General features: G+C 39.5%; 1 protein-coding gene across 2 annotated transcripts in view; it reads left to right on the top strand.

Moving 5' to 3' along the window:
• rerea (arginine-glutamic acid dipeptide (RE) repeats a) overlaps positions 1 to 14,221 on the top strand; it is a 108,585-nt gene that overhangs the window by 17,092 nt on the left and 77,272 nt on the right. For both annotated transcript variants that reach the window (XM_082144752.1, XM_082144751.1), the window contains exon 2: positions 9,008 to 9,479. In XM_082144752.1, coding sequence (XP_082000878.1) covers positions 9,152 to 9,479 — 328 coding nt within the window. In that variant the 5' untranslated portion in view covers positions 9,008 to 9,151. The remainder of the gene's footprint in view (positions 1 to 9,007; positions 9,480 to 14,221) is intronic.

Genomic DNA, 14,221 nt, shown 5'->3' with positions numbered 1-14,221 from the left:
TAGCATATATATTATGTATTAGCCTTATAAGCATATTGATATTGCTAACAAGATCTCAGAAGTCACAAAAGTATGTTTGTTCATGAAGGCTACATTAAATGTGCAATAGGTGATCTGGGAAATGACCTGGCTTTAGCCTGCTAGCATCGAAAGCATACAATCCCCCCCTCCCTGCAAATCGCTGTGCGATTTCCAAAGCCAGGCCTCCTCCAAAACACATGAACGCGCACAGACCAGAAGCGAGATGACCAGACAATGTAATTGGATTATATCATGTGTCATTCACCGGTGAGAAAACTTTACAGGACAGTGAGTAACAGTACTACAATAACGAACGTAAACGACTGTTTGCCTGCCATTCTCGCTCTGTCTGCACAGTGTATGTGAACGTGCTGATGACGTATGATGTTTGCGTGAACAGGCTGTGCAGTGGTATGCAAACACACGTTGACTGACAGATAACACGTGTTCACATTTTATGGTCCTACACCTTCCACAGACGATATATATTTGTAAAAATACATTTAGACCGATTAACATTAGGATATGAGGAGCCTTTCAACCAGCATAACAAAAAATGTTTCTGTAGAGAATCACCTATTCCAACTTTAAAGGAACAGAATGCATAGGAGTTAGGCTGTGTGTAATATGAGTCTTTATAGAGTTATGCTTTGAAGGAAGGCCTTTTCTTTCATTATTTAACTTAATGGAACAGGCTGTGGTAATGCTTAAAGATCCATCAGCCTGTCTACACAATTTAAAACTCAGTAAAAACAGTTCCTGTGTGGAGAGGGCCCTCCACCGTACTACACGTCCATATCAATAAAGTAGACATTTATTGAGGAGCACTGAGTAATTGTTGGGAATAGTCAGTAGTGGCCATTAAGATTTAGAGTATGCTACATTTTTGTCAGGACAATCTCTTCCAGCAGGAACCGTTTCAGAATAAATGTGTGCCATCAGATAAAGATGACTGCTATTAGCAGGCCGATGGTGTGAGTCAGGAATTTCAGTACGGATTATACATGCTTGTTCTGTGTGATCATGTGAAACTATTAGAATTGAACTGCTGCAAGTCATAATTTTACACAATACGGAGTCAGTGTGATGCTTTCATCAACAATAACTAAAATCTGGTGGAGAGTTATCAAATGGATTTCTGTGTTTTTTGTTGTTGTTTGAGTTCTGCTTCAGATGTCTGTATTTATTTATTTATTTCTTGAGCTTTTTGCTCTGGCAAAATAGATTGAAAACAGCTTTGTTGAAATCAGAGTAGCTCTCTTGGATGAGCTTCGAACAAGACATTTGTCTGATAAATCTCAGTTACTCGTATTGCAGATAATGTTTTGTTTGATATGTTCCAAGGCTAATCTCGCTCGCCGAAAACAATTACATCAAACGTGTATTTCACAACTTCCATCTGGAAAGCTTTCGGTAATTCTCGCCAGTCAAATGTCTGCATTTTGTAATACACTGTTTGAAACCAGTGATCGGGGATCTCCCAAAACATTTCCATATAAGCGTGTCGCTCACTCTCTCACTGCTGTCTGCTCATTGACTTTATGTATCATAAACATTCTTCGACTAAATTTGCAAATGAATTACAGTTGGAACGATGCAATCATTTGTGTGGAATGCGTCGAAGCGTCACACTTTTTACGTTCATCCCTAATCCAGTCACACAAAACTAGACCAAATGCTAATGGCTAGTATGGCAGCGCCGCTTACTATGTTTGTCTTCATGCAGCATTATGTTTTTTACAAGCGTGATAACCGCATTTTATAACCGTACTGGCCCCTGCACGTTTTCAAGACTCACAGCTGCATTTTTGACAACCCCGCGCTGAATGAATGGAACCGCACTGGACAACTAGTTGTCCCCCACGTCATATAATGTAAGAGTCACACTGAACTGTATAGTCATGATGGGTTTAGTTTACTCACGGAGACAGAAATTATTTAGGCGCGTGTCTCAAACATACTCTCTGCACTCTGTAACAAAGCATTAAAAGTCATTTTTGGTTGCTTAAAATAACTGATGGATAAACTTGCAGCTCGATTGGACTCATTTGTTTAATAACACGCTGTCAATTGTGATAACATTTCTTGGTGTTATGGACATCGCCACTTAATACTGTCACTAAATATGGTTGTGTCTTCAGCTGTTCCTTCATACAGATGTATTCAAGCGGATACTTTAATCTGCTGAACGAAAGAAACATTTCAAGACTCACCTTGCTGTCAATCTCAAACAGTGACATTGAATGCAGCCATCATGGTCATTTGTATTACTGATAGATGCCTTTTAATTCTTGCCAATTTGTTTTTACATTGGTATTTTTTATTTTTTATTTTATGAAAACATGTTTAAAGATTAATGGCAGTTTACGGTTATTTATTGGTAGGTTAACTAAAGGGTTAATCAGAAAATAATGAATCGATTATCAAAAATAATTGTTCGTTACAGCCCTAAAATGAAGCACCTGGCAATACGGGTGTCTTGGGGAAATAGCATTTGTGTTGCCTGACCCTTTATTGGCTTTTGCCTCAAATCACAGAGATGAATGCGTCGGCCTATTGGCGTAATAGGAGAGTGATTTAGGATGAATAAAACATGCAGCATGAAAGAGTAATGTTGAAAAAGGAGTGTGTTTTGTAATAGAGCCCTGCTGTGTGCCCATTGTGAGGTGATGTGTTAATAGTGGCAGAGCAACTGTGTGGTTGGAGGGGTGAGAAGGTCTAATTTATCCGCTGCTCTGAAGGAGAAATGTATTTTTATTTAAAACCTCCTGGCTCACACCCCTTGACTTCATTGCAGTAATGGAAATGGTAAAATAGGTGCTGTTGGCTGAGACCCCTGAAGCTTTTTTTTATACCGGCTTTCACAAATGGCTGATTTTTCTCCCTCCCTGCCTCTCTCCCTCCCTTTTCCATTAAGACAGCTGGTATCTTTCAAAAGGTCCTGCTCTGGTGATTGATGTGTAATGGCTTCAAGCCTCACCTGCCCCACAGCGCGTTATTCATCTGTGGGTAGTGTTGAGGGGAGTACTCGCCATTGCTTAATTGGTCCTGGTCACCATTCAGACGCCACATGAACTGATGCATTGTTGCTGGTCAGTGTTGTAAACCTCACTGCAGCCGCTGCCTATGACTGGTTGCTAATGCTCCTGTTGGTATAAATAACACACTCTTTACATGTGAGAAGGTGTGGATCGCTGAATTTTCTGCAGTAGTAATTTATTAATCATACGGCACAAGGTTGTGCAATGCTCGTCTAATGGAGTCGAGATGCAGGAAGGTTTTTTATTAGGGATGCACTATCACTTTTTCAAGAACGAGTCTGATACTGATACTTTCCTTTTTGGTACTTACCGATACCTGTATTTTCACTGCATTTGTAATTTTTAAATATATTGTGTAGAGAAACCAAAAGAACATGGATCATATTAGTTTTTTCTGCTGAACACAAAAGAAGATATTTTGAAAAATGTCTGTAACCAAACAGTTGATGGACCCCAATGACTTCCATAGTAGGAAAAAAAAAATACTATGGAAGTCAATGGGGTCCATCAACTGTTTGGTTACAGACATTTTTCAAAATATCTTCTTTTGTGTTCAGCAGAAAAAAGAAATTCATACAGGTTTGAAACAACTTGAGGGTGAGTAAATGATGACAGAATTTTCATTTTTGGGTGAACTATCCCTTTAATTTGATTAGCAGCTATATATTTCCTTCAGTTATGTTCATTCTTATTTAAGCCTACTAAAATGTATTGCATGAGCTTCTGCTACTATCATATTTTATCTATCATTTGATAGCACAGCGCATATGTATAGCTGCTCCAGAAGGGCTCAGTGCTAAGGATTGGGTCAGTGGATCAAATGTTTAGATAGATACCAGTGAAATATCACAATTCTTTATTCCAATTTTGATTCTACAGCAAAAGCTACTAGCCTAATTAATGTAAATTGAAAACATTATTAAAGACAAGAAAGCAGTCAGTAATAAAATAACAAGTAATCAAATTACAAATAGCACAAATAAATACAATAGAACAAAGAGTCTACAAATGAAATAAACAGTGTTTTTGGGGGGTTTCGGGTAGGTCTAACAGTAGTTTTCAGGTACAGAAATCGAATAAAATAATCAAATGTGAAATAACACTGCATAGTGCTGGGCGGTGTACCGGTTCATACCGAATACCGGTGTTTATTTTTTGTTATGATATGAATTTTTAAAATACCGCAATAAAATAATGTATGTCGCATTAATAACGATCGGAACGCGGCACGGTCCTTTTTCACTGTTGCACTGTGGTGATGCACGTGTTACTAAGCGTGACTTTGAAGATGGATAGGTTAAACTATAATTGATAGCTGTCAAATTATATTACAGTGTTTCCCATACATTGGTTCACAATATCAACACAGCCTTTTGTAAAATCTATTTGTGGTTGGCATTGACATCAATGATCGTCGTTGAATAAACATGAGCACTGCACGTTTCAAAATCAAAACGTGGCGCGAGTGTTTTTATATGAATGTATCTGAAGTGAACTGACGGTCTTTAGAAAAGTTTCTTTGTTATTACGATTGAATCTTTCTTTATCTTTCCTGATAAAGCAGCGTTGATGAGCGTTGCTGCTTTGTGTACAGCCGTTACCGGGGAAACCGCCAGTGTTGCCAACTATTTTCAAAGGAAAGTAGCTAACGCCTCCCCTAAAAGTCGCTAAATGTAGCTAGATGACGTCATACGTCAATTAGCATATTCATGACGTCATCACGGCGTACTTGCGTTCTGCCTGCCTAATGTTTTTTCTCGTTAAAATCATGCTCACATACTGTATTTTAATATAACACACTATAATATAATATAATATAATATAGCCGAATGTCCAATAAAGCTGTTTAGACAATACAACGAGTTGCTATTGAATGACTATTTTTTATATGTGTAAAATTATCTGAATTGAGAGAGTTCGGGAACTGGGTGAACTAAAGCACTGTGATAGTGAGTATTACAAGTGATAAGCAGAAGTAATAAAATAAAATGGTCAAACTAAATTCTTTAAATATAAAATAAAAGATAAGTGATAAGTCCGTGGAAACAACACTGCTCATTCACGTCTGTTCCGTCCGTGCTGCTGCTCCTCTCTCAGCCATTCACTGAACAGGGTGGACGCAGAGAGAGGTGTGTGACGGCAAGGAGAACGCAAACCTTGCGCTCTCAGGACTGTGCTGGCAACATTTGGAGGTTACTGAGGTTTGTCCAAAAAGTAGCTAGATTTGTCGCTAGTCGCTTTTTTGAAAAAATTTCGCTAAAGGGGTCTGAAAAGTCGCTAAAAATAGCGACAAAGGCGCTAAGTTGGCAACACTGGAAACCGCTATTTCTGCCGCTCCTAAAGCGCCTCCTGCTGGCACCTCTTTGTAAATAGCCTTGCAAACCTGTATAAATACTAGTGCGGATTTTTTTTCTACAATATTCACTCATGACAGTAAAATAGGGCATTCTAAGTCAATCTACTGCAGTATTTCCTCTCTCACTCAGTGAAAAATGGGTTTTACACCCAGTCATGCTAAAAAAAAAAAAAAAAAAAAACGTCATATACCGTGAAACCGGTGTAATTTAGAAAAATACCGTGATGTGGATTTTTGGTCATACTGCCCAGCACTAACACTGCATATTCATCACTGTATAAATAAAAAATAGATGGATCTTTATAAAGTTACAAAAGTTAGGCCCTATTCAGTCAAGAGAAGTGAGTGATTTTGTCCTTTGTTTGGTTAACATTAAAACAGAGCAGCAGGTTTATTAGACTGCTGCCCCTTTAAGACCGAATGCACGGATCCAATATACTGTTGCACATTTTATTTCTCAACTGTCTAAGTTCACTTAAGATATATCCGACTATGTTTACTAGGATACTTGCCAAGGCGTTCGTTTTTACATAATTTAGTCTGAATTCGTCCGTTCAAGCACAAGACGTGAAAGAGAATTCAATTCAGTTTTTGCGCGGTGTCTGATGCCCAGCTTTCAGGGTGCAACGCTTCGGATGTTTGCGCACAGAAAATGTTGTGATTACTGTACCTCCTTCCTGTAATAATGTAGGGAACATCTTGTTACACATAAATCAAGTAGCAGTTCATGTTTTACTTGCATAGCCTATACGATTTAGTTCTAATCCAAATGATGCATGTGTGCTGAGTGAACTATCAGCAACCAAGAGCATTCAACAGAAGTTCTCTCTCTCTCTTTCTCTCTCTCTCTCTCTCTCTCTCTCTCTCTCTCATATCAGTTAACGTTAATAATACATGCCTCGTTTTACTTTAATTTCCATATTCGACTGAACTACAAACTTTCCACTGATATCTGTGAAAAAGGGATGCGCTCGGCCAGCTCGCACGTCTGTGCTGCTGCATGTTCAATCCACTGCTTGTTTTTCCACTTATCAGCTCGCGCTCCACAGCTATATAAGCGTTACTATATTTTGTTTAATATTCCACTAATTAGATACATTTACTTCATAGACAGCCTTCTCTTTTATCCTTTATACTCTCTGTTGTTAGTGTTTCTTTGTCTGGACACAAACACTGTACACACGCTGCATGGTATCGGTTATTGGTATCGGAGCATTTTAATGAATACAAGTACATGAGCGCAGTATCGGGCCCGATACAGATACTAGTATCAGTATCTGTGCATCCCTAGTTGTCATGACACCTTAATTGTCTTGTAATACTGTTCTGGAAAAAAACAATTAATAACCAAATACTATCATAAGGTGCTGCCTCCAAATAAAGGCTTATTCGCTGGACTTCAAACTCGCTTGTTCAAAGCATTTGAGAACCACACACTTTTTCAATGTAGTGCTTGTGTGATTTCTTTTTTTCTTCCTTTTTTTCTTAGATAATGTATTATATAATTTATTATTATTTACTTTTGTTTACATTTTTAATCAGTTACAGTTCTAATTTTATGTACAGCTATTTATAACTTTTGAAAGCTAGTATACATTATATTTTCTCATCCAACAATTTGAGATTGACTGACTGTCTAGATTGTACATCTCATTGTATTTAAGCGCCCATAATGCAATAGTTGTTTTTTTTGGGTGAAAAAATATGATGTGTTTTGATGATCTTGCGCTCTGGCTGGCTGTATTTGAACACCAGAATGTATCCTATTTAAACGCCCCCTAAGAAACATGTCTGATGAACCCTGATTGTGCAGGACTTCTAATTGTGCAGGACTTCTTCACTGATCGTTTAGTTGACACGACATTTTAGCAACCCACTGTCTAGTTGATTTTATGGTTTATGTATGTATGTAGGTGTGTGTTTTTGTATGTTCAGGCAGGCGGTCAGCATGGTAACTCATCATGCGTGATTAATCAGGCCGTGACGTGGCGGCACAGCTCTGTAATCAGTCTGTAGTGTTTGAGGTTGATGAGGGGAGCAGCTGCCCCGTCAGTTGCCGTCTACTCAAGATGACAGGCTGTCACTGACAGGGCTGCTTGTCAACTGCACCAGTGTGCCTGTCATAAGCCATTTCTCTTCATTTTTATACCTGCTCTATAAACACACCTCTCACACTGACAAACAGCCCAATTCTGTCCTGCTGCTGTCCTCCCGCAGGCTCCTCACATTTCCAAATTCACTCGCTGTTGTCAGGTTTAGCTGCACTAGAGGCTGTAATCTTTAGTTTCCCGTTTAACTGAAGAGGGGGAAAGCGGCGTGGACTCTTTCAAGTGCACTTCATTGTTACGCAGCCATTTCATGCTCTCATATTAGCGGCCTTGTTTTGTTTTTCACTTCTCACTTTTCGGCCAATGGAAGATTGATCTTTATTTTCATGAATGTTGACTTAAAAGAGGCAAGTAGCAGCGAGCGTTGTAAAAACAGGATTTGATCCAAAGCTGTTTTCTGTCTGAGTCTCTTGCCAGGTTTCTTCTCCATGCCTGTCTGTTCTGATTTCCACGGGTGATCGCTGTGCTAGCTGAGGTAGGGCCGCCTCTGGCCAGGCTGTAGTTGCCTGACCAGCATGCACAACCAACAACCAACAAACACTGTGGCCTGGAGGGAGCACTAGGTCTTATTCCAGTCTAATGTATTACTTGTAAGAAATTCTATTCTCGATAGCCTTAGCTGGCTAGTTGTGCAAACGTCTATATAAGCCTAATATCCTGTAAAACGTGCAGCTGAGCCTGTTTGATAATGCAGTGGGGAATCCTGTTTAGGCCACTGTGCAGGGAAACATAGTGGCGCTTTTCATCGCCAGGCAGAAATGAGCTGGGGAATAGAGCAGGGAGCTTGAAGTTTGTGCTTTTTTGATATAGCTTTGCTCAGAGCTCTCCTGAGGACATGCGCTGCTGCTGTGGAAGAGACGGCGATTGATGTTCCTTTTGGTGTGCGACGTCACAGCGCTGCTCGCCGGCTGTGATTGATTAAACCGATTGCATGAGTATCAACAGGCCCTTGGTTTTACAAATATCTCACTGTGTGTTGGGGAACATGAAAAGCACATTTAGAGCACGTTTAATGTTGTAACCATCAAGTAAAAAGTGGTATTTTTTCCACATGGCTTTTATGTATGAGTATACATATCTTCATTATTTTCAAAAGAATATTGAGCAAGATGCACCAAATTACATTTTACATCTAACCTTGCCTTGTCATAAAAAGGTCAAATTATCTGATATTTTAAGAGACTCTGACTCTGACAGAGTCTGCACAGGTCCTATCTATGATATTTTTTTCAAATGAGGCTTTTAACTTCACTATGAGAACAGAATAGTTGTATAACTGTGGCATTTGATTTTTTTTGCCCCTTCAAATACATTTTTTATGAAGTTTATTCCCGAAATTCATTACAAAGAGGTGTATTCAAGTAATTGTGTTGATTGCCTTTTTTTAAATACATTTTTTAATAAATTAATAAATAGAACAAAAAAAGTGTCACATTAACTACTCTAACAATGTCTTTTTTTTTTCTTTTCTTTTTTTACAGCTCTTCTGAAACACTGGGGTTGTTGGTGTGGCCAAATTTTCCCTGGATTTGATTGGTAAATTCAGAAGACTGAAGCCCAGGCTCACAGTCTACCTTTCACGGAGGCCCAGCCGTGAGAGGACAGAAGAAGGCACGTGGCGAATCATGACTGCCGACAAAGAGAAGGACAAGGAGAGGGAACGCGAGCGTGACCGGGACCGGGACAGAGACCGCGAGAAGCGGGACAAAATGCGAGAGTGCGAGAGCTCACGGCCCCGGCGAAGTTGCACGCTGGAGGGCGGTGCTAAGAACTATGCTGAGAGCGAACACAGTGAGGATGACGACAATGAGACGCCTGGGGCCGCCAACGCCGAGGAGGGCGGCAAGAAAAATAAAAAGAAGCTGCCGAAAAAGAAGTCGCGCTATGAGCGAATGGAGAACGGCGAGATTACTTCCTTCATTACGGAGGATGACATTGTTTACAGACCTGGCGGTGAGTTCTGGTTGTACTCAAGTTGAAGATGTGTTTGTCATTAAATAACCATGCTGTTTAGACAGCAAAATGTATTTGGCAATATTTTGTATGTGTTGCTGAAAATGGTGCTTCAGCGTAGCATAAACATGTCACATCATCCACTACTTGGATGAAAAAAATGCATTTACATTGGCTGCTGTGCTTGACTAAATACATTCACTGCTTCTTGATGAAAATGCAGAAGAAATCACAGCGATGATATTTGAAACGGTCATATTTTTCACACTTAGCCTTCCAAAGCACACAAGGTTCTTGTTTTTATTTGTATTTTTCAGTGAGTGGCAGAAAAAGCGAAATGGTCCACATTAGGTCTTTATTAGGCGCTGAGATTGAGCCTAGACCAGAGCAATAACCTTTTCCTGCGCTGTAAACATGGCCTCTCTTTCACCTGCTGTTTAGAAATTGGTTGTACATGAGACTGGGGGGAAATGTCAACACTCCGGCAGAGGGCAAAGCACGGCTGCCATAGTTCTAAATCATCCTCGCCGTGTCTTTCATTTATTTAGCAGCAACTGAAAGGTCAAGCAGTATGCTTAGTTATTTAATGCGAAGACTTCAAATTATAGCCATTTGTGTAATTTCCAATCTCATCTCTCCACTCCATCTCTTCTGCTGAGCAGAAATGTGTTTGCTCGGAGGGGGAAGGTGAGGAATGGTGTGATGGTTGCCCCCTCCTCCTCCTCTTCCTCGCGCTGTTGCCCCAGTGGAATCGGGTTGGAGGCATTATCTGCTGAAGGTCCTTGAAAACACAGTTGCTGAAGCTCTCTGTCAGTAATAACCCAGCAGACCCCTTCCCTGCTCTGTTTTGGAGAGTACCGCCAGTCTGTTTTAGATAAGATTGAATTGAATCACTCACATCTCAGGCATGTTAGTTGATTTTGTCACTGCTGCAGTAGAGAATAGAATGGGATGGTCACCATGTTTATGAAGATAAAACTAGCAGCTATTTAAAAAAAAAAAAAAAGATTTTAATTGCACTGCCATAGATGCTGTTTGTTGTTTTAGGGATCCAAGGATTAAGTTGTTGCATTATTCTGTTTATACTGCGAACCTTTCATTTGACATCTTATAGCTGATCTGTTAATGCTTTAGTGACATCATTGTGTTTTGGATAACTGCATTTTTTTTTAAATTATTTATCACAAAATAATTCTCCATACAATTTTTTCAAATTATGTTTTTGTGCTTGTTTGTAGGAGTTTGGACAAATTTGTGAATATAAAATATATTGATATTTACAACTATTTATTATTATTAATGTAAAATAAAAATAACATCTTTAAATATAAATATAAAAAATATCAAATATTACTATTGTAATATTTCACTGTAAAATAAAAATTTGTGAACCGCACTGCTCTGAAACTAGTTCATGAGCTGCTTGCCTATAAAAGGCACACAACACATATATTTAATATGTAAACATTTTGCGGTTTATTTCGATAATTGTGCAGGCCTTGCTGTATGTGCATGCCTTCGGTTTGCGGTCAGTTTCTGCAGCCTTATTGCAATCAGATTTGATTCGAGCAGCTTAAGTAGACACAAAGCCTGTGCTGGATTAAACCCTACTAAATGTTAAATCCTTTTATATTTGTCTAGTGACACACAATATGTAAAACTGGCCACCCTTGGAGTGGGTATTAAAAACGGCGAGAAGCCGACGGAAAAAGAGAGAGTGTAATCAAGGGAGAGAACTGAAACAAGACAATAATTGCTTTTGTGGCTCGAGAGAGTCGGCCGCGTGTACGTATGACACTAGATAAGAGGAAGTAATATTGAAAGCCAACACGAAGATCTCCCTCATACATTTTGTCCACTAACGTTTTTATAGCAAGCTTAGTGTGCATTTATTAGGATGTCTGCAAAAAAGCAAATAAGGCACGTAGTTTCGTCGTTGGAGAGATGGATTGTGCTTGAGTGAGGAAGGAAGGAACGAAGGAGAAAAGGAGTGAGTGTGGAGTGTGATACAGATGGGGAGAGAGAGATGGAGAGGCATTTGTATTGCAGACAGGGCCACTCGGATGGAAGGAAGAGTAAAGCATCTGAATCGATCAGGCCTTTGAGTGGCGTTCTCGTGTCCAGGCTCCCTGTAGCTTTGCGGATATTCGCTACACAGAGGCAGCTTATGGATCCAGCCGGGAGATTATACACACATGAGATCAATACTCAGGCCTCTGCGAGCTGGCCGTGGCTGTCTGCAGTCCGTCTTTACAACCTGCAGTCACACCAATGTCCTTGTACTGTGACGGCAATTTGTCTCCCTGGCTGCCATTTGGCTTTTAAAATGGAGAGCTCATCAAGCGGGATTGGCTGGATGAGTACCACTCCCACCCGTGTGATGAGAATGCTGACAATAAAGAGAGGTGAATATCCACAGTGGGCTCGGCTGAGGGTTGGGGTGGGCTTTATTGTGCTCATTATAACTCTCATCCAAAACCTAGTGGGCTGCCTACCTAGAGAGTGTTTTATACCTGCAAACCAGTTGCTTTTCAGCAGAATACTCCGTTTTGAATAAATGTCATTTTTGTAAATCAAAGTGGCAGGGGAGGGGTTCGGGGTGAAATTGCAAGCACAAACCTCACAAGAATCCAAAATGGGCTACTTTCTCATAGACCGGAGTGAGACCTTAGACGTCTCTCGAGCTGTCGTAATCTTGTTTGGTGCTCTGTGGCCTGACAGTTTGTTGTTGCGCCTCAGTTCAAGCAGAGTGCTTGTGAACCGATCATATCTTCCGCTTTACTAGTTACAACACGAAATAAACATGAAGGTATGTTGAAAGATACTACAACCAGTCTGTATCATGTCACGTGTAATTGCTCAGTGTTTCAACTGTAGGAAGGAGTCAATAAAACAGCTTGTAAATAATGTCACATTTACCTCAGAAAAGCCATTCAATGTCCGAAAACTCGTTAGTCAGCTAGTTACTTCGAGATGAGATTTTTTTGCTAAATATATGCACTTAGGCTATTGCATATTCATTGTATTTTTACTTTACCGTTAAATGTATGTTTGAATAAATCCATTTTATGACAGCCACCATTTAAATGTTTATATAAAAAAAAAACTAGATGAAACATTGTCATTCAATTTATTATAACGTTATTATAAAAACGTCCTTATATGTAGCCTACTAATAATTAAACAATTAATTTGAACATTTAATATTAAAATGATGTACCAACTGTGGTTCTCTGTATAGTTTACAGCATTAGTTGAGTGATTTTATTTTATTAAATTTTTTTAGGAAATTTGGCATGTTCTAATAAATATTGGATCGAAGACAGTAGACGGCAAGACAGCTTACTAGGTTTTGGAACAGAGCTTATTGTTGGGGTTATGATTGAGGTGGAGGTCTAGATGTTGAATTTACAAAAGACTGAGTAGGGATGAGTACGTCCCTGAAGATGGCCTCTCTTTCTCTCTCTTCTGGCTGCCTGTGGGTGTCTGGACAGCTGTCACCTAATTATGGAGCCACCCAAAGCCTGCAGTCTTTTCCATAAGGCTGAAATCTCCACCGGGAGCTTGAGCACATCGTCCTCACCTCTATACAGAGCTGAGTGGCTCCTTGTCAGCTCGCTAATGTCATTTCAAGACTGGTTATTTGTCTGCTCGCAATTTTGCCTGATTAGCAGCTCGGTGTAAGTTTCATGTTTGTCAGTGGATCCAGTAGAGAGATTATAGAAACACTAACAGGCGAACAAAGCTTCCAATCTTTCCCTGGAACAGAGTCAAAAATGAACTCAATAGACTTGGTGGGGTGAAAATGGACATGCACCACCTTCGCAAAGAGCATTCGGGCCATTGCTGAAACAAACTTCTCCGTTTGTTGTCAGGGGGAGAAACCAGGCTCTCTCTTGGCTTAGAGTCATGTTTTATTCAGCGAGGTGAGACTAACAGCATTTGACCACCTGAGTGAGTCATCAAGCAGCAGTCTTCATCTCCCTGTTGCTCTTCTGAGGAGACAGCAACAGTATCACCCCATGTAGAGAGACAACTTTTCCATGCATGTCTTCCACTCTGCTTCCAGCTGTCTCAAGATTTAGACAGACAGAAAGAGAGATGGGGGATGAAAAGCAGACAGAGGCAGAGCAGGCGACAAGGAGACCCTCGTATCCTTGTCTTGAAGGGTAGAACAGAAGCGTTGCTGTTTAAATCAAATCAAATCAAATGGGTGAAATTAAAAGGGCCACATTTTATACTCATGTAGCATTTATTTTCCTCCGGAGAGTCACTCATTTTAAGGATTTTTGTGCCAGAAAGGTCATAATTCAGTTAGTGAACCTCTGACTATGGATGCATGATTCATCTTTACCACATTGTTTATCTTAGTGATTTATTTCTGTTTTATTTAGATTTTTTTTTTTTATTAATCTAAAAGTAAAAATAGAAGACATTTGGATGTACCAATAGTTGCTATCTAATGCTCACTTAAAGTTAATCTTTAAAAACAGTAATTTAGTACTGTACTCTTTACTGTTGTAATCTTTAGCAGATCTCCAAAATGTCTCCATTTATCATACTAAATTCACTTGTAGCGATTAAAACGATTGATATTAGTTTGTTTAATTTTAATGATATTAGTTTGTAACTCTTTTATGATTGGTTTACTCCGCATAATAGCAAGTGTTGAACACAATGCATCTACGTTAAGATGTACAGACAATCATATATTGTTAGCCGCTTTTGTTTGTTTCTTGGTT

Source organism: Leuciscus leuciscus (genome assembly GCF_965113295.1).
Source record: "Leuciscus leuciscus genome assembly, chromosome: 18".
In the NCBI taxonomy this organism is placed as follows: Eukaryota; Metazoa; Chordata; class Actinopteri; order Cypriniformes; family Leuciscidae; genus Leuciscus; species Leuciscus leuciscus.
Note: the sequence above shows the minus strand (reverse complement) of the source record. Positions and strands in the feature narration are given on the sequence as shown.